Source organism: Thunnus albacares, chromosome 17 (genome assembly GCF_914725855.1).
Source record: "Thunnus albacares chromosome 17, fThuAlb1.1, whole genome shotgun sequence".
Classification (NCBI taxonomy): Eukaryota; Metazoa; Chordata; class Actinopteri; order Scombriformes; family Scombridae; genus Thunnus; species Thunnus albacares.
Window position 1 is genome coordinate 4,647,220 of NC_058122.1, and position 20,417 is coordinate 4,667,636.

Genomic DNA, 20,417 nt, shown 5'->3' on the forward strand with positions numbered 1-20,417 from the left:
GGAGTTCACGGTCATTTTTCAATCACTTTAAAGATCGCACAGAAAACATTTGGAAGTTTGGAAGTTTTCGAACCGATTCATTCATTTCATCCCAGAATGAGTAACCCTTGATTACCTATTTTTTCTGAAAGCATTTCAGTTTCTTCAGCCCTAAAAAAAGAAGCCATGCCGGTATTCTTGAAGAGGAACTGACTGGTGTTTTTTTTTTGTGACAAAATAGAGCGCTGCCTCTTGTCTTGGCATGCTGTTACATCCCACGGTGTCAGGATTGTGCGCCATGTTGCAGACCATCTATGAGACTGAGTCCTGTTTTTCCTCCGCCAGCACAGACAGCCACCAGCCTCTGGAGCTCCTGAGTGGCAACAGGGGCTCCAGCACTGCCATGCCCACCGCCGGTGAGTCATCTCTGGGAAAGGAGAGGTGGAGGGGAGGGAGGGGAGCGCGCTGGAGGTTTGACGGGGCGTCAGAATAAAAGGTTTGGGATGGAAACGTAACAGATGTAGATGTTGTTTATGTCTGTTAAGAACTTTTTGTAAATAGGGTTTCGCTGACCTTCAGAACCTTTTCACATGATGCATTCGGTGGATCACAGAAGCTGTTCATGCAAGTTCCACTGAATGCTTTGATGTTTTACAGCACACATTTATACATGAACAACTAATTATTATTTTCATCATCAATTCATCTGCCAAGTATTTTTTTTAAATAAACCAAACACTTTTACAATCTGCCTGAAACTCTTTAACTTATTATTACACTTCTACTTTTATTATATTTACCTAATATTGTCATTCTGCTTCTCTACATGATGATTCTACTCATTCTATTTGTCTAAACTATATCTACTCTGTGTCTGTAGCTCTGCCTCAGGTGTTAGTTGTTTTGTGTGTTGTTAGTTTATTGGATGGTCAGACGATAGAGGATGTGGGATCTGTTGTTGTTTAGATTGTGATGCTTCCTAATGCAATATAACTTAATAGCTCAGTTGATAAAATCATAATTTCCCATGTCTTCATGTCTTCACATGTCTGCTTTTCTCCAATCCACATTCCAAAACTTTAAGTTTACTGATATATATGTCAGAGAAAAGCAAGAGATCTTTACATTTGATATTTTTCATTCATAAATGATGAAGCAGTTATCAGTGTTGTTGCTGGTTGGTTTCCAGTTGACTAATTGTTTTAAAAGACTAAATATTTCAGCACTAACGTGGAATACAAAGGAATATTACAGGAATTCCTCAGTCTTAAAGCAAAGTGGATCCATGAAGCACATCTGGAAAAGAGAAGGAGCTCTTCTTCACTTTTTCAAGAGAAAAAGAGCAAGAATGCCCCAGACACTGTTTTTATAAGTCACAATCTCCTCAGAATACTTTACTATAGACTGCTCCTTATTAGTCATTTTAGGAACTACTGCTAATCTCTGTTTGAGAATGTTTTGAACTTTTTTGACCACTCTTGTGCTTTGTCAAATCTTTTAGATTAGTTTTGCCTTTTTATGGTAGTGACACTAGTGATGCTGACAGGAAACACGAGGAGAGACGAGGGGGATGACCTGCGAAGGTCCCAGTGAGGTGAGCTGGGTTTGAGCGTGGCTCCGTGCCACTTCTTGATGCCAACAGGTTGTTAGTTAACGCAAGAAAGACGTACAATCACTCTAATCTTCTGTTTGGCTGCAGTTACAGTATTGGCTGACTGGCAAACCCAGGTCAGTGTGTGTGTGTGTGTGTGTTTAGGCTTAACAGGCCCACTGAGACTTATATTCACAAGGGAAAGGCATCATTTTTGAGTAATATGGCATTTAGAGAGAACCAGGATTATTTTTCCCCTTGTGTGACCGTTGACCTTGTTTCTATCATTTGCTGATAATAGACTAGAAAAGAAGAAATTAGCATGTTTAAGATCCAGCATTAAACCCAATCTACTACTCAACTCAAGATGAGCAGAAGCAGTGCTGCAATGTCACAGCGTTGAGCATCTCATGTGAGGCTGACAATTGCATTAATGGCATAAAAACTACAAATCTTTCAAATGAACTGAATGAAACAATTCAAATGATGTATGTTTGTTCTATTAAATCAGGGAAAATGATTCTGTTTCTGTTCTTTAAAGCAGTGATAATTCATTTAGTCGCTGCGACAAGTGTTTGACCTTATAGAGTTGATATGGTGAACGTATTAGCAAACAGTTTCCTGTTTACACATCCAGCTGATACGGAACAATATTAGAATCTATTTGAAGTGGTGTTTCTGGCCACCTGATGAATGGAAGTCCATGCTGAAGTTTGTCTGTCCGCTGTTTGGTGCTGGACAGGTAGCTTATAATCAGTTCATTATACAGTCGCCTGCTGCTGCTCCTGCTGTAAACAAGGTTGATGAGAGCAGTGAGACTCAGCCAAAACAGTAAAACTGCAGGCAGTAAAACCAAAACAATGAGCTGAAAGATGCCAAAACTCTCCCCACAGCGCAGGAAAACTGCAGATTTGTTGATAATTTTTCGGTGGGCGTGTCACTATGAGCAACTCCTTTCATATTACACGGTTACTTGACCCTTTGTTTATATCAAAATATTGATTCATGCAGCTTTGAAAATATGCATACTTACTGTGTAATTGATTGAACCAGATGTTGTCAAAGGCATTAAGCCTGGTGCAACACAACAGACAGCATCCGCTGTGGATGACCTACAGTCTGCCAGCCCATAATACTTCTGACCCACCCATCAGTCTCTATGGCAACGCTACACATGTGACTCCTCTCTCTCTCTCTAAGCTTCTAATTTGTCTAAAGTACACACAGCCATTATACTATTTTTACCTCACTCTCTCCCTCGCTCTGTCTTTTCTTTCTCCCTCGCTGTCTCTCTCTCCGCTGGCTTTTTTTAGAGTGTTTTGCAGGGCTGACATCATAGCGCCTATTTTCTTTTAGCAACGCAAAATGAACAAGACAGGGAGAGGGAGAGAGGGAAAAAAAAAAAAGAGGAATATTGGTCTCCAGAAATACCTCTCAACAGCAGCAGCAGCAGCAGCAGCAGCAGCAGCAGCAGTGGCAGTAATATGAAATAGGAAGAGAAAAAGAGAATGAGGGAGACAAAGAGTGAAAGGTCATCCAAACTGGACACCTCTGTCTTCCTCCTTTGTGTCTGTTTGAACTGTGCTTTTTTTAAAAAAATATTAGCAGCGACTCATGTTTGCCAGCACACGGTGGAACATCTTTGTGTTTTTATTGGCTGACATTGTGGGATGATGGCTATAGATGGTAAATGTAATCATACGAAACAGATAAAGGAGCAAAAACACACGTTCAAATCAAGCTTTTACCATCTGCAAAAACAACAGGCAACATCTGGTCGACTATAGGACCAATAAGTCTGCATCTTATTTCATCGCTGTGATGTTTGCATCATCTGTCAATCAAATAAATGTCACAGTGGGACTGGCATCTTTCTATTTTGTGTCGATGAAGTTGAACTTTTTGTAGCCGAGACTGCTTTCCTTTGTCTCTTCATGCTAACTCTTCACTTCTTCTTTTTGTGTTTATCCCAAACTAACTGGACACATAAAGCACTTCCTGTGTAGCAGGAAAGAGCTTTCATTATCTGCATATAGGCTGGATCACAGTTGCTTTAAAACAGGCACACGTAGCATTCCTGTCAAAGGCAGAAGTTGGAAATTCCCAGTTGGGGGATTGTAGCAGAATTGGTGCATTCCAGAGTCCCAAAAAAAAAAAAAGTCTTACCTCGCCAGTGGAAGATTATGTGGAAGCCTTTTCTTCATTAGTCAATTTATAGTTGAGCTGTGTTGGATTGTTTTGGTTTTGTCCACATTGATTATTTTATGAAAAGCTAGGACTTAAGACAATATTTGACCTGTGATGAGTGATGTTTATATCAGCCTATATGAGCTGCATTATGTAGCATCTTCACCAGACATGGATAAAACCATCATTTTGAGCCTTTTCCAATGGTTTAGGACATTGGTTGAATACACCAACTAACAATTTTCGTTATTAGTTAAGCTCTTATTTTGAAGACAATTGTTTTTGTGATGAATGGATCAAATGTTTGATCTATTTAAAATCACAATCTCTCAGAGCCAGAGTTGACACATTTATATTGCTTGTTCAGTCAGACCAGAGATTCAGTTTTTTTTTTTAGCAAAAATGACAAAGAAAACCAGCAAATATTTACATTTTAGTTGCTGAAACTAGTGAATTTTGGGCATTTTTGCTTGAAAAATTACTGCAATGATTATTAAAATGGTTGCCAGTTCATTTTCCTGAACTCCACACTTTCTAAACACTGACTGCAATGTCTCTCTAGAGATGAGTATTAATAACTTTCATGCATCAAATGCTTTGTCAGATTCTCAGTCTTGTTTATGTATTCTTTGATATTTTGTTTTTTAGACTTTTTTATTTAGATAAAGTTGTGCCGCTGCTGCTGTCAAGACAAAATTAAATACTGATTTCTTCTCATTTGAGAAGTTTTGCTTGTTTTGTTGAATGGGGGAAACAAGGCTCGTGTTGAAAAAACGTTATTATATTACTGTTTGTGAGGGATCAGAAAGATCTGAAAAGAGTAGTTAAAAATAATCTACAGTTTTTTTGATAACTGATTATTTGTTCAACCTGGTTCAGACTGAAATATCTCAACAACTGTTGGATGGATTGCCATGAAATTTGGTTCATGCATTCATAGTCTGCAGAGGATGAATCTTAATGAATTTAGTGACCCACCTGCCACCAGCAGGTCAAAGCTTACTTTTTTGGATAAAAGCGTCTGCTAAATTAAATTGTAAATTGTAATTGTAGAAGTATCTTAACAGCTATCTGATGGATTGGCATAAAATTTAGTGACGCTGGTGACTCCTTGACTTTTCATTTAGTTTCAACTTCAGGTCAAAACACTTTATGACGAAATATGTGGAAAAACTAATGAAATTCTTATCAACCTCAGCTGTAATGTGTGTTGAGTGCTACTTAGCAAATGCTAGCGTGCTAACATGCTAAAATAAGATGGTCAGCATGTTAGTACTGTCACCGCTGTAAGCATGCTGATGTTAGCGTTTAGCTCAGAGCAGCGCAGCCTCACAGAGCTGCTAGCGTGTCTGTTGACTCTTAGTCCCAGTTCATGCTAGTCAACCGGAGTGATTTGCTTTCTTTTCTTTGTCTTACGTTATAATCAACATGAGATTTTCAAGTTTTGGAGTGTTGGTTTAGGAAAAACAAACAATTTGATGGCATCACCTTGTGCTTGAAGAAATTATGATGGACCTTTTTACTACATTACTTTATATTATTTTACTATATTTATAGAGCAAATGATTAATCGACTAATCAAGACAATTTTTGGCATATGAATTGGGAATGAAAATAGTTGTTGTAGCCCTTTAAGAAAGTATTGTTTTGGTACCAGTTTAAGGAGGATTGCCTTAAAGAGTGCCATTAGGAGTTTACCTGAGCAGTGCAAACATGGAACGCAGCTCTAAGCTTCATTCATAATCTTGACATAATCAGTATTAGCCAACTATGTGAAAAAGCTTTGTTATTTTAAGTCCTCTGTGCTGCATTTGTGTGATTCATAGAGTCCTTTTAGCAGCGAGGTATAATCACAAGTCTATGTTGATTTCCACCAGGATTCACTGACTGGACAAACTGGATGCACAGTCTGTCTTTCACTCTTTTTACTGCATCCGTCCTGGTGCATGAATTACCGTGTGTAACTGCAGTGAGCCGTATTCAGTAAGAGACTGATATGATTGACTGAAATGTTACCTCAGCCCCGCCTCTTTGTCAGACTGTACATTAGTGTGTGTGTGTGCGTGTGCGTGTGCGTTCGGGCGTGCGTGTGTGTGTGTGTTTACCAGACTATAAATGTCTTCGGTTTGACGTCAGACGCTGGCTGCTGTGGAATGCTGCTCTCTTGCCAAACGGACTGTTGTACACACACTCACAGACCAGTCTCTCACATACACACACACACAGGGACAGTGTGTGTGTTGTAGTGGAAGGGGAGACACGTGCGTCACAGTGAAATGCCAGAATATTTGTTTAGGTAATTTAGATGTGAGTGGCTGCACACATATGCACAGACACACACACACACACACACACACACACACACACACACACACACACACACACACACACACAGACACACGGCCTTGTTTATCCATCAGCTCGCAGTTTTTGGACTTTTTTTTTAACCTACTTTTTCATGCAGTAGCCACTGTGACTGAGCTAACTAAACCGTCACAAACCTGAAACTGGACTGGTTCTTTGTGTGTGTGTGTGTGTGTGTGTGTGTGTGTGTGTGCTTGTATGTGTGTGTGTGTGTAGGGGAAGGGGGTATATTCATTCCACAAGATTTTGTCAGGAATAAAATCTGAGCTTGCACCAAGCTACAACAATGGATTTGAGTGAGTAACGCAACCCTAATTCTCACTATATATACAGTACATTTCTCTTTATCTGTGTCAAAGTCTGAGGTCAAAGGTCAGGTCGGGTCTAAAGACAGGAAAGATTTGAAATGATGAAATCTTTCCTCTAGCTAGTCACAGTCCTCCAGGACAGGGCTAATAAGCTTGGCCATACTTTGTGTGTTGATGTTTGATTAGCTTACAACCCACGTGGGACACAAAAGCCGATTGGTTGAAAGGGTGTGCGAAAGAGTGGGAGGGGACCAATCAGAAGCTTTAGTGGCTTGGCAGCAGCAGGTTGAATATACCAATCCCAGCTGGGATCAAGCAAAACAAAGCAGGAGCCTTGCAGCAAGGCGCACCGCCTCCCTCCCACAGCTTCATATCTAGAAAGGTCGAAGGTCAGACTACACCGTAGGTAGGTCCTAATTGAATTTCCTCCCTGGCCAGCAGAAAGGAAATATCCTGACGCACCAACACGTTGCAGTGTGGCATCTTCTAGGAAGTAGTCTGATCCAATAGCAGGGGTCAGCTGAGGCCAGGAGACCATAGCCAGGCATGTGGCAGGTCAGGGTCACTGCCCCGTTCAGGCGCACATCGATAAGCTCTGATGGTGAAGAGATGCTGAGACCTCCCTCCCTCCTCTCTCTCTCTCTCTCTCTCTCTCTCTCTCTCTCTCTCTCTCTCTCTCTCTGCCCCCTGTCTGTCTATCAGGCAGTATGTTAACGTGCTGTCTCTTGACCTGCTCTCTGCCCTACTAAGAGCCAACCTAAGAAAATAGTCCAAATGACGTCATACAAACTCACTTACTCACTCTCACACACAAATCCAGTGATCAGTGTAAGCTGATTGCAGCTGCTAAGCTGATTGGGAGCTTCCGATTTGAAGCTGTTGAGTCTTAGCATCGTAGCTTGTACATGAATACTGAAAAAACCTAACTTACTGCATTTTTTTTGCTTGAATATATTTATCGGTTTTAAAATGTATATTTTTACACATACAGTAAAGACATACAAAGTAAAACGAAATAGGGGGAACAAAAAAAGCATAAAAAACAAAACAAAAGACAAAAATGCATAAAAAAGAGAAAACATACATACACATATATATTGTGTATATATATATATATAATCCCCTTCTCACCCCCCTCCCATGGGGGATGGTAGTGTGTCTTCCTCAAGCTGGGGTCTTCTACCAGAGGCCTGGGAGTTTTGTTGTACCCGGAATCTGCTGGAGCCACTCTCCCAGTTTGTGGGTGACAGCCCCCAGTGCTCCAATTACCACTGGCACCACTGTTGCCTTTACTCCCCACATCTTTTCTAGCTCCTCTTTCAGCCCTTGGTATTTTCCGAGCTTCTCGTGTTTCTTCTTCTTGATGTAGCTGTCGCTTGGGATTGCTGTGTCTATCACCACTGCCTTCTTCTGTTGTTTGTCAATCAACACGATGTCCGGTTGGTTAGCCATCACCAGTTTGTCAGTCTGGATCTGGAGGTCCCACAGGATCTTGGCTTGGTCATTCTCAACCACCTTAGGAGGTGTCTTCTATTGTGACCTTGGGACTTGTACCTGTTCCTGTACACTATGCCAGCCACTTGGTTATGGTGTTCCATGTACGCTGTTCCTGCCTGCATCTTACACCCTGCTATTATGTGCTGAACTGTCTCAGGAGCATCTTTGCACAGCCTGCACCTGGGGTCCTGTCTGGTGTGGTAGATCCCCGCTTCTATTGAACTTGTACTAAGTGCCTGTTCTTGTGCTGTCATGATCCAGCCTTTTCCAGCCACTGGTAGGATTTCTTGATATCAGCCACTATCTTCTATCTGTCGGTGGTACATGCCGTGTAGGGGCTTGTCCCTCCATGATGGCACCACCTTCTCCTCTGCATCATCAGGTTTCTGCTGCATGAGGTATTCACTTAGCAGTATCTGGTGGCTCTGTTATGCTTTTGGGGGCATTTTGCGGGCATGGTTTGGGTCCACTTGTCCGCTTAGAGGGAAGGGTCACTGCAAATCAATACAAAGTTGTTCTGAGTCATCACCTTTATCCTATGATGAAACATTTCTATCCTGATGGGAGTGGTTTTTTCCAGGATGGCAACGCCCCAATTCAGAGGGCACGAGGGGTCACTGAATAGTTTGATGAGTATGAAAATGATGTGTATCATATGCTATGGCCTTAACAGTCACCAGATCTCATCCCAGTTGAACACCTATGGGAGATTTTGGACGTGTTAGACAGCGCTCTCCACCACCATCACCAAAACACCAAATGAGGGAATATGTTTTTGAAGAGTGGTGTTGATTGATTCTACAAGTCTCTGGAACTCTTCTGGAGGGATAAACACCATTCCTTACAGTGTCCCTACAGCTCCAGCTACCAACCAGTAGCGGACCAGTCTGTCCACTGAACTCACAGAGACCAAGCTGATATCAACCCTAAATGAAACTGCCAGTAAGATGGCAAACAAGTCGACCCCCAAACTGTTGAAGTAAAGTAGTGTTACTGGGATTAGTAACTGCAATGTAATGACTGAATTTCAAATTATAATCCTTCACACTACTCATTACTGAGAAAATAATCCCATTACTGTGACCTGTTATTGCCCAACACTGATAATAACTGCCAATCCTTCCCAAAACATGGTGGGGTTTTTTTTTTGCTATTTTCCAACCAAGTAGGTCACCATCAGGCAAATATACCCACCTGACCTCACTACACTACAGGTTAGAGCTCTTATTCTGTTGACAGTTACCATATCTTTTATTTCACAAGGTGAAATGTCAGCTAACGCCACTCTGGTGCCAAATCCAGATCAATACAAGGTGGTGAATTTGTCCCACATCGGTCACATTTCTTATTACACAATTTTATGTAATGCAAGAGTGCCTTAGCTGTTCCTGTAATCATCTTTTCTTTCTTATCATTGTTCTTTCTTTTGTTTTTTCTTCATTTCTGCCATATTGCTATAAATAACAGCAGGCTTCTCTAATAATTTGTCTCTATTAGTATGTATGGCACATGTTAACATTTTCTGCAGTGTCCTTTAGCCTAGCCATGCAGAATATTGGCTATGCTAATGCCAAGGTAACACTGGGGTAATTCTAAGTCAGTGCTATCCAATGCTAGGCTAATGCTAGGCTTGTGGCTATTTTTAGGCAGCAGGACGCTGTGTTCCTCACTTCTTACAACACTATCACAGCTCATCTGAATGAAATGGGAACTGCCTCTCCGTGTGTGTGTGTGTTTGCAGTAAATGACGTAATAGTCTGCTATGTCCCTCACAACATTATCCAGACTAATCAATCACTCTTTCTCTCTCTCTCTCTCTCTCTCTCTCTCTCTCCTGCAGTAGTGGAGGTGAAGAGCAGCCTCCCATCAGGCATGCAGAGCCCAGTAGGAACAGCAAGTGAGCAGAGAGGAGGAGGTGGAGAAGGTGGTGAGTAGGGAGTCCTCTAAGAGTCCTTGAGGGGGGTTCCATGTCTCCGGGAGGGGTTGGATTTAGTGGGTCAAAGGCTTCCTCAAAGTGGATCAGCGGACAGTTTAAGAGGTTTTAGGGGATTCTAAGGGTGTTTGGATGGGTTCAAGAGCTACTTCACAGAATGCATGAAACCAATCAAACATCTCTGGATTAAATAATAAATCCTTCAGTGTACCTCATTGCAGTAGATACAGGAGCTACAGAAGGAGCTAATAGTTGATCTTATTTAGAATTCATGATTGCAAAGGGTTAACTGGAGCCCCGCTGTAGATACCTACAGCGTTGGTTTTGATCTATAGTTCAGCGTCAGATTTCACTCACTGATAGCACCCTGGCAGTACTAGAGCGATGTGTCATATAGTTATGTCCCTGGTATAAGGGCAACCTGGACACAACATGCTTAGAGCCCCAGCTCTTGCCGATCCCAAGAACTCTCAGCAATCAAAGTTCTCAATGTAGCAGTTTAATTTCAAAAGCTTCAGAGTTGAGCTATGCCTAAAACAACAAACAAAAATCCATTAATCCCAATCCTAAACTTCCCTGACAAAGAAATAAAGTTGAAATAAAAAGACAAAGCTCTAACCTAACTCTTAACTGAAAAACACTCCTACTTTTTCACTCCTACTGACTGCTATCTTAGTTTAAAATATTTACATTGCACAATGATTTACAAATTTGCTGGCAAGAAAATTGCCCTAACATGCTTTGCAAGTATCTCTAAGTCCAAACCCACTAAAACTACTCATACATACTCCCAACTTACATACGACTGTAAGATTTAGCAGGATGGCCTCCATTGTTGGAAATGGGTGAGAGCGAGCGGGGTGGGTGGTTCCTAGGATGGCGACAGAATGACCCAACCTACTCTGCCTCACTCTGCCTCTGATTGGCTAGTGCTTGTTGCCTTCATTGGTTAGGTTTATTAGGTTTAGGGGAGTGAGATGAGGAGTGAGATGGTTAGGGTAAAATTATCAGGTGCTAGGACAAAAAAAATATCGCAAATGGGAGACTACTCAGTGCAGTTGCAATTGTTTAGGTGAACAGAGGGTTTGCAGTGAAGATGGCTTCGCTAGATATGTTACTAAAAACGAGAAGACTACTGAGTCCGTTTTCAACTTTTTAAACATGGTCTTCATCACTCTCAACAATCTCCACCGGCATCAGAAACTAGTTGGAGAAAACACAAGCAGCCCTTGTAGCCGTGATATACCTGATCGATGGTTTGATTTTTGAGAAGGCGGCTAAATGCGTAAGTGCTGTAGCTACGCCGTAACTCCTTTATACACGAGTATACAGCTTTAGAAAGAGGTTCTTAATTAGGTTTTTGGTATCTCGTGGTGCTGTAAGTTGTTTTGAGTAAATGGCTCTTGGGCATCTGAAGGGGTCTCGGGTCTTTGAGAGTGCTAAGGTGTCAGTATGCTTCAGACAAAGTGCTTGTAGGATTATTGAGCAACGTCCGAAAGCCTCTACCCCCCCCACACCTCTCTGACATAAAAGGATAGGTTCACAATTTTTCAAGTCTGTCTTAAAACAACAGTCAGGTGTCCATATGAACACTGAAAGAAGTTTTCCTTGCTGTTTTCCTGTTCATACGGACTATTAAAAGATCCCCTTCAAATGTGCTTTCAGTATAAGTGATGGGGGCCAAAATCCACAGTTTGCCCACACACCACAGGGGGATCTTTTAACAGCCAGTTTAGCAATTTTGAACCTATCCATTAATTGTCCTTTATGAAGTTTTTTTTGTATTGTTTGTTTTTTTTGGGGGGTGTAGGGGTCAATTGAGCAAGTTCCTGTGGTCTTTGAATGGTTTGGTTGATCTCTAGACATGGTTTCACAATGGTTCCAGCAAGGTTAGTTTCCATATTGTAGACAGCCACTGTGTCAGTTTACCTCAGAGGCCGGTTAAGTGGGTAACCAACCATTGTTTGGAGTGCTTTTCTCAAGCCACATTTGCTGGTAGAAAAGAAAGGTAGGATTAGAACATGATAACGTGATGCAGAGAAAAATAAAGTCCAGAGCTTGCAGTCAAAACTACAAAGCAGAGTTATGAAAGTTGAAACAAGTATAAAAAACAGACAGCACACAGACAGATAGATATGGAAAAACACAAACAGAACAACAAAATCAGCAATCGAGTCAGGATGAGTGAAGTCCATCGCTGCTTTCCCAGGTGGGGGTCCAGGAGAAGGCCCAGGAGGAGGAGGAGGAGGCCCAGTGGACCTGCGGACAGAGCCTAGGGTGGGGTCTCTGTCAGGGGGTGCAGCTGGGGTGGACACAGCCCTGAGAGAGCAGCAGCTCCAGCAGGAACTCGTGCTACTGAAACAGCAGCAGGAACTCCAGAAACAACTTTTGTTCGCAGAGTTCCAGAAAAAACACGAAGTACTAACAAGACAACATGAAGTCCAGCTGCAGGAGCACCTGAAGGTATTAAGTCAGGTATTCACAACAGATCCATACCGGCTGTTATCTACTGTATAAATCGTTGGCTAAGAGCCTGATAATGATTCAGCTAGTCAGTTGGTTTATTTGTCATTCATTAAAATGTGTGTGCGTGTGTGTATGTGTGTGTGTTTAAGCAACAACAGGAGCTGTTGGCAGCAAAGCGGCAGCAGGAGCTCGAACAGAAGAGGAAACTGGAGCAACAAAGACATGAAGAGCAGGAGAAACAGCGACTGGAGCAACAGCTGCTACTGCTAAGGAACAAGGAGAAAGGCAAAGAGAGTAGGTTACACTCGTACTTCTGCTGTTACTATCACGCTCTGCACAAGACGGCGGAGTGTCCGGAAAGGCTGCCTTCACTCGCTTTCTTACTGCGTTTGTGTGCTTCTTTGTGATTCGGAAGGTGCCATTGCCAGTACAGAGGTGAAGCTGAAGCTGCAGGAGTTCCTTCTCAGTAAGAAAGAGCCCGGTACCTGCGGACTAAACCATTCCTTCTCCCCAAAGTGCTGGTGAGGATTACAGAGAGCACAACATGTCCTCAGACAGATCAGTCACATCATTGTAAAATTATATAGAAGTCAGTGTCAAACTTATTTACTCTGCATTATTCTTATGATGGTGTAGGTTTCTTTTTGAATGCTAAGCTGCATCTTCTGTGCTAACGGCTATTTATAGAATTACAGTTACAGTAAACTGCGCTGTATGAATGGGAACATGTTTTATCAGTCACAGATCACAGAGAGTGTGATCTCTCCTCATTGCCTGGTGTGACAGTTTACTGTCAGGACAGTAAGTATTTAGGCACAATCTGTCCAGTTAATGAGGCTTGAACAGTTATCCAAATTTAAACTGTGAGATTTAAACTTTCAAACACGCTACATACATGTGATGGCAGTGTTAAATGTTGGTCTCATGTCTGAATAAGCTCCTGAATCACTTTGAAAACACTTTAGATTACAGCCCTCATCATACAGCCGAATTATTCCCATTTTACAGAAAAAAACGACGGGAATAATTAGGCTGGATGTATGCAGGCTATAATCTAAAGCATAACTGTCACTTCTGTTTGAAAGTGAGGACAGCGATCTTACTAGAGTGGACCTTCCACACTTCCATAACACTTTTAATGTGACATGTATGAATTGAGTGCCGTCGTCTTACACCTCCTTAAAGAGTAAATAAACAGCCCGTTTTAGCTTGAACATGCCCCCTTCGCAAATGAAAAAAATCCATTCAATCCGGCAGCTGATTTCTCTATTTATGGGTGGGGTGGAGGAAACACTGTGAACGTGTTAAGTTGTTTAGGAGATTCCTCTCATGTCGAATCAGTCTCCCTCACAGCGCAGAGCGAAAAAGGTTTTCATCGTAGCTGTTCCGTAACAGTCCTGTCATGTTCGAATTAAGCCATAACACACATTTACATATCAGACACCTATGTCTGAATGACAAAAAGCCATCACTGTAACAGATTCCTTGTCTGAAAAGGGCTATAGATGACATGATGTCATGTCCAGTTAATTTCAGCAGTGCCAAACATAGCTGGAAATGTTTCACTGATCTAAGACATCAAAAGAAAATGTCAGGTTTCAGTGTCAGTCCTTGAGAAGCTATTTCCTAAATCCATTCTGTGCCAACATTCAGCAATAATAGAGGGGGAAACAATCGAAGAAGAGGGACAGAGAAAATATTTCCACACTCACAATAACAGGGAATAACAGGAAAGGCATTCTAGGAAATGTGGGAAATGACTAAATGAAACCAGAAATACACGAAGCAGCAGGTTGCCAGAAAATGACTTTGCTGCAAGAGTTTATCACTTAATATTGTGAAACTGTTTCATCAGCCAGCTAACTTGCTTTGTCCTTGTGTATATGTGTGTGTGTGTGTGTGTGTGTGTGTGTGTGTGTGTGTGTGTGTGTGTCTGCAGGGGAGCCCAGCACACCTCCCTGGAGCAGAGCTCTCCTCCGCAGAGTAACACCCCAGGAACACCTCCCTCCTACAAACTGCCCCCGCTGCTGGGGAACTACGAGGGCAAAGACGACTTCCCGCTCCGCAAGACAGGTAGGATAGACACATACAGACAGAGAGAGGAAGTGTGTGTGTGAGATTTGTCACTTGTCATGTAAAAGAAGTTTGATGAAGGACTATGCGGAGGTGGAGTTTGGTGTGTTTTTACATATATAAATATATATATATGTGTGTGTGTGTGTGTGTGTGTGTGTGCCTGCTTTGGTGACTCAGTCTGACTCACCAGGGAAGAGGTAGCTCAAACTTAGAGATAACAGACACTCACCAGCCCCTTTTACACAGAGATCCTGCAATATTGCCGTAAAGAAGACCCATCATTATGGCGGCTTTGCTTTTTTTTACACTGAACCAAACAAAACCGGTATAATTCTGCCTCCGTGTGTGATCTAAGATAGCATGCCTGCGTTCTGGATTCAGAGGCGTGACCCATGGGTGTGACGTGTAACACGACAGCATCATCAGCCGCTAGCGTTAGCATCTTGGTTGCTGTTAGTTAGCCGCTAATTGTTTCTTCAGAGATCTTTAAATCCCCCCAGTGTCGGGTCGCACACATAACGCATCATCAAAATGTCACACCCCTGTCCTGGCATGCCGGCTGTCCCTTTTACACACAGACTTCCATCTAAACGTGGCAATGTGACTATCTCCACTGCTGGCTTATTGGCGGAACAACAATGACTCCCTATTCCGTATTCGTACCTTTTATACAGAATGGTGAGGCAGAATAATGGCGCAACATTCCCGCCTTGAACACGCTGTGTAAAAGGGGCTACTGGTTCTGTCCACTGGCATGTAGCGGTGGCATATTTACTAATGAAATTCATAGTCATTTTTGAAAGGATGGGTGCTTGATTTCAGACAGAGGTAATAAAAGCAGCTTCTCAATTCTAGCTAGGAACAGTTGATTTAGCTTTCTAGCTGCTAGTTGGCTTAGAATGCTGACTTCAGCTGACTTTTAGATGTTTCCAGCTGACTCCTCTTAAAGGATAGGTCTTAAAACAATAGTCAGGTGCCCATTTGAACACTGAAACAGGCTCTTGCTGTAATCATCCTCCGGGTCATACTGGTCATTTAAAGATCCCCTCTCAATGTGCTTTGTGATAGGAAACAAAATCCAAAGTCCTCATTTGTGTAGCTGTATCCCAAAGTTTATCTGAAGTTAATATGAGGCTTCAGCGGTTTGAGTTACTTCTAAAGTTACTGTGTTTTTAGTGCAAAATTCCCTCTAAAATTTTTCCCTCTGATGGTAATTTGTGGCAAACTTAGTAAATATCCTCCGATGTGTCCTGAGATGTCGGTTTACAACATTGATATTTAAACCACTTATGCAAAATCCCTTTAATGCCCATGTCCAACTTGTAAACTGGGCATGAGTCTTTGCTCTTCACCTTGACAGAAGCTGCCTTAAAATACACCTAGCTGCTCATCCAGCAAGCAACCTAACCAGCCAAAATTTAATGTAGGATTACCAGGCACCCTGTGTTCCTGTATCTGTTCTGATAGTTTCCTGTTGGCAAATCACCAGGCACCTTTAAGTACCTCAACAAAATACTCCACCAAACAAAATGTGCACTTAACAGATTGCTTTGCAATGAAAAACAAAAGAGATGAAAATACAAATGACATGACAGTGAGAGATAAAAATAACAACAGATTAAACACACAAAAAGGCAAACTCAACTAAACACAAAAGCAGCCACATTGACATAAAATGTATTCTTCTTTCTCCTATATTCCAAACAGACTGCAATATAAGACAGTAGGCTTATGCTTTTTAAATTTCCCTCTCTCTCATTCTCTCCTTCCTTTCTGTCTCTCTGGGACTTTTCTCCAGTCTCAGAACCTAACCTGAAAGTGCGTTCACGGTTGAAGCAGAAGGTGGCAGAGAGGCGGAGCTCTCCACTCCTGCGAAGGAAGGATGGCACCGTCATCAGCACCTTTAAGAAGAGAGCCATAGAGATATCAGGTGAACACACAGATACTTAACGACAGTGTTTTTCATACTGAAAGAAATACAAAGTTGAAAATAAACAGAAAACTTTGTAGCAGTGTGTTTAGTATGTAAACTGTTAATAAATTCTTTGATAGTACATTTTATGAATTAACTTGAGGATGAATTCCTCTCTCTCTCTCTCTTTCTGTGTGTCTGTGTCTCTCGACCAGTCTCCTCTCTCTGTAATAGCGCTCCAGGTTCAGGTCCCAGCAGTCCCAACAGCTCTAATACAGCTATCGCCAATGGCAACACGGGATCAGTCCCCAACATACAGACAGAGGTACACACACACACACACACACACACACAACCACACAGAGGCTTTAATTTAAAATAATTTATTCTCACCAACTCATGTAGTATATGGGCTGGTCTCGTTTTCACAGTCATCCATCCATGTCTTCATACTGGACACGCAGCTCAAGTTTGCCACCTACAGTTCACTGTGCTTCAAGGAAAGTCAAGTCAGGTTATTTGTAGAGCACATTTAAAAGGACTTTACAGATAAATTTAAAATACAGTTGAATAATTAAAATGAAAATAGGTAATCAAATAACTGTAACAGACAAAATTAAAGCAATTGTATAGTTCTGTAAGTAATTAAGGGGACTCAAAGGTAATTTTAAAAAGGTGGATCTTAAGAAATAAGCTGGTGCCAGTCAATGTATTGCTTTAAAAACAAATAAAATAATCTTTAAAAAAAAAAAGAATTCTGTATTTCACCATTTATTTCTGTATTTAACCAGTGAAGGGAGACCAGCACTGTGCAGACCTGGTCTCTCCTCTTGGTATCAGTAAAGGAACCTTGTTGATGCATTTTGAAATACATGGCAGGGATAGCTGACAGAGAGAAAAGGCTTTACTTTCACTATAGACCACATGTGGGAAAAACTACTACTAATGACAAAGTTCGTCAAATTTTAAAGCAGAATCAAAAATGACACCCAGATTTCTTGTGTGCATGTGTATGGATATTTGAAGATAGAGGCCCAAGAAAACTGGCTAAACCACTAGGGGGAAATGGCAAAAAACTTCTAGCCATCCAGCATTTTACATCCTTAAGATAACTTAGAAGAGATGGAGGATCATGTGTTTCATTCGGTTTTAAGGGGAAATATAGCTGCATGTTGCCAGTGTAGTAATGATACAGAAGGTTATATTTTCTAAAAACTGATCAAAGAGGAATCTATTGTTCAAATAAAATCGGGCCTGGAATAGAACCTTGGGGTACACCACAATAAATAGGAGCAGAACAAGATGAAAAATGATCAATAGAAACTGATCTATGTTGTAGATATGAAACAAACCAATCTAATGCCTCAATGCCCACTACATGTTTGAGACAAGAAAGCTTTGCATAGCTGACTCAGTTCTGTGGTGCATCCTGAAACCATTGTTCAAAATGTTGTTGCGATCTAAAAAAAGGGACAAATTGTGGGAAGGAAACTCCATGCAGGCTGTTAGAGAAAAATGACAATTTCATGACTGGCCAGAAGTTATCAGGTACAGTTTTTGATTAAAGGTTAAATGATGCTTTAAGGAGGATGGGACCTAACCATTGACTACTGAGATGTTAATTATGGATAAAATACTGTATCAAATACTTACTTAAGAAGGCTACATGGAATTATGCCCAGTGAGCAAGAAGTGGGCCTCGAAGCTAACAAGACTCAGTAGTCAGTAGTAATCATATTGAATTTGAGCGGTCACTTAAGAAAAGTAGTCCTTCTACTAATTTAATTTCTTTTCATGCTATTGCTGCATCCATTTGTTACACATGCTCCTCTCATTCCTGTTCATCTTAGCAATAAAATCTACAGTTTCTGGAGTGTTGTGGAAGTTTTCTTGTCGAGGTGTCCTGTTTTTGTTGCTGCACAGAATCATCGTTTCTGGGAAATGTTCTGTCCATATTAACATAGATAATGAAACTTGTGAATGCTGGCTCACAAGAAGTGAAGTGGGGTGTACACATGAAGTGGGACCAAACAGCTGGACAATTTTCTTTATTGGCAGATGTGTTTGATCGGAATATTCGATAGTTATTGCACATAAACAGCTAAGCCCCAAGAAGGTTATTCTACAAAGAGGATCCAGAGAGTGAAATGACTCGATGTGAGAGAGATATTGTTAGTCAGTGCTAACAGTAGATGATAAAAACAAGTTACCATAGCAACCTGGATCAATCTACAGTGTATAACCATCCAACCACCCTCCCAACTACTGCTAAAATTCCACAGAGCAAGACACCTAAGCTAACCAGTCTGTCTGTCTGTAGCTGCGATCTCTCCATCAGACACTGGGCGCTGATGGGACATTGAGTCCACTGAGTCTCTACACCTCGCCATCCCTGCCGAATATCTCCCTGGGCCTCCCTGCCAACACACACATCACGGTGGGTCAACTCAACACACACTAGGCCCAAACATACTGTACATATCTGACACTAGCTCCCATAGAAAACAATAAGACTGTTTTTGTTTTGGAAAGAAACTCTCAGGAAAGTTTCTTTTTAGTTTTACAGGCTAGGACCAAAGATGTCACATGACTGGCAGTTACCATTACACCATACAAAATTTGCCACATTAGTGATTTTGTGGTGGTAACCTATACTTATATGTGTGGTAAACATGGTAATGCCCCCCCTACAGCCTCCCCAGAAGCTGTCTAACCAGCAAGAGGCTGAGCGGCAAGCCATCCAATCACTGCGAGGGGGCGGGGCTCTAACAGGGAAGTTTCTCTCCACATCATCATTACCTGCAGGTAAGCTTTACAACAGTTCATAACTATACATAGAGTATTACATATAAATACATAAATTTACATGTGACACAGTGTCATTTATGTTTGAAGGGAAAACAAAATACTAATTTCTTTTAATTAGTTTTAAAATATATTGTATTATTTGGAACTAATAATGACTCTTTATTCTTTGCTTTTCTTTGCAGGGGTGGGGCATGATGTGGAGACTCCGCCTCCCAGCTCTCACTCTTCCCATTCCTCGTTATTGCAACACGTACTACTGCTGGAGCAGGCCAGACAACAGACTGCTATGCTAGCTGGTACACACACACGCACACACACACACACACACACACACGCGCGCGCTAAAGTAAACATCCACAGTAGTGTCCACCCATAGTGTCCAACTCATTGTCTTTATGCTATGACCCTCTACCCACGCAGTCCCCATGTACAGCCAGTCGCCGCTGGTTACGGCAGAGAGAGGCGTGTCCAGTGGCATGCGGGCCGTGAACAAGCTGCCTCGCCATCGACCACTGGCTCGAACCCAGAGTGCACCTTTGCCCCAGTCCCCACAGGCCCTGCAGCAGCTGGTGGTTCAGCAGCAACACCAGCACTTCCTGGAGAAACACTACAAGGTACAAATATTCTCACACACACACACACGCACATACACACGTTTACAAAGTGCACATTGTCATGCACTAACATTACCTTGTGTGTGTGTAGATGCTATCAAAGGGGGCAGACCTTCCCAGGCCGCCGCCCACTCACCCAGAGGAGACAGAGGAGGAGCTAACAGAGACCAATGACATGCAGGAGGATGACGAAGGGGAGGGTATTCACAGGTGTGGCATTTCTAAAAACCAATCAGAATCAATGACTAATTAATCTTTATCTATATATGTAATTGTAAACATCTGAATGTTGTTTTTAAGTCAGCTCCGTATTTTTCACTAATCAGGCTTCAGAAAGAGGGGTCTGACGACAGTACACCCCCCTCTGAGCGAGTTGGTGTGCACGTGAAGGGTGAGGAGGAGCGCGGGGCCATGCAAGTGAAAGGGGAGAGTACCGAGAGCGAGCTGGACGAAGAGGAAGAGGATGACGATGTCATCCAGCTGAGGGAGGATGAAGACGAGAGGGGGAACTACACGCAGGTTTGTGTCTGAACACAGAGGCTGAATCTGCTACTGATTGTGGAGGAAACATATTCATGTAATTGTGATCAGGAGAAAAACTAAACTGAAAAACATATTATAACAATAGCCACTCTTTTGTAGTGTTACTTAACTAAATGAAATAAACACATTTCAATTCATT

The 20,417-nt window shown here is 41.9% G+C and overlaps 1 protein-coding gene across 6 annotated transcripts in view; it reads left to right on the forward strand.

The window, feature by feature from the left end:
* The window catches only part of hdac5 (histone deacetylase 5), a 53,085-nt gene that overhangs the window by 19,050 nt on the left and 13,618 nt on the right, over positions 1-20,417 (forward strand). For 4 of the 6 annotated variants that reach the window (XM_044331543.1, XM_044331541.1, XM_044331542.1 and 1 more), the window contains 14 exons: positions 221-395; positions 9,767-9,853; positions 12,069-12,334; positions 12,475-12,619; positions 12,741-12,846; positions 14,265-14,398; positions 16,200-16,331; positions 16,529-16,638; positions 18,634-18,750; positions 19,007-19,118; positions 19,304-19,417; positions 19,542-19,735; positions 19,827-19,945; positions 20,062-20,254. In XM_044331543.1, coding sequence (XP_044187478.1) covers positions 242-395; positions 9,767-9,853; positions 12,069-12,334; positions 12,475-12,619; positions 12,741-12,846; positions 14,265-14,398; positions 16,200-16,331; positions 16,529-16,638; positions 18,634-18,750; positions 19,007-19,118; positions 19,304-19,417; positions 19,542-19,735; positions 19,827-19,945; positions 20,062-20,254 — 1,983 coding nt within the window. In that variant the 5' untranslated portion in view covers positions 221-241. The remainder of the gene's footprint in view (positions 1-220; positions 396-9,766; positions 9,854-12,068; positions 12,335-12,474; positions 12,620-12,740; positions 12,847-14,264; positions 14,399-16,199; positions 16,332-16,528; positions 16,639-18,633; positions 18,751-19,006; positions 19,119-19,303; positions 19,418-19,541; positions 19,736-19,826; positions 19,946-20,061; positions 20,255-20,417) is intronic. The other 2 variants (XM_044331545.1, XM_044331547.1) reach the window with 2 other exon arrangements.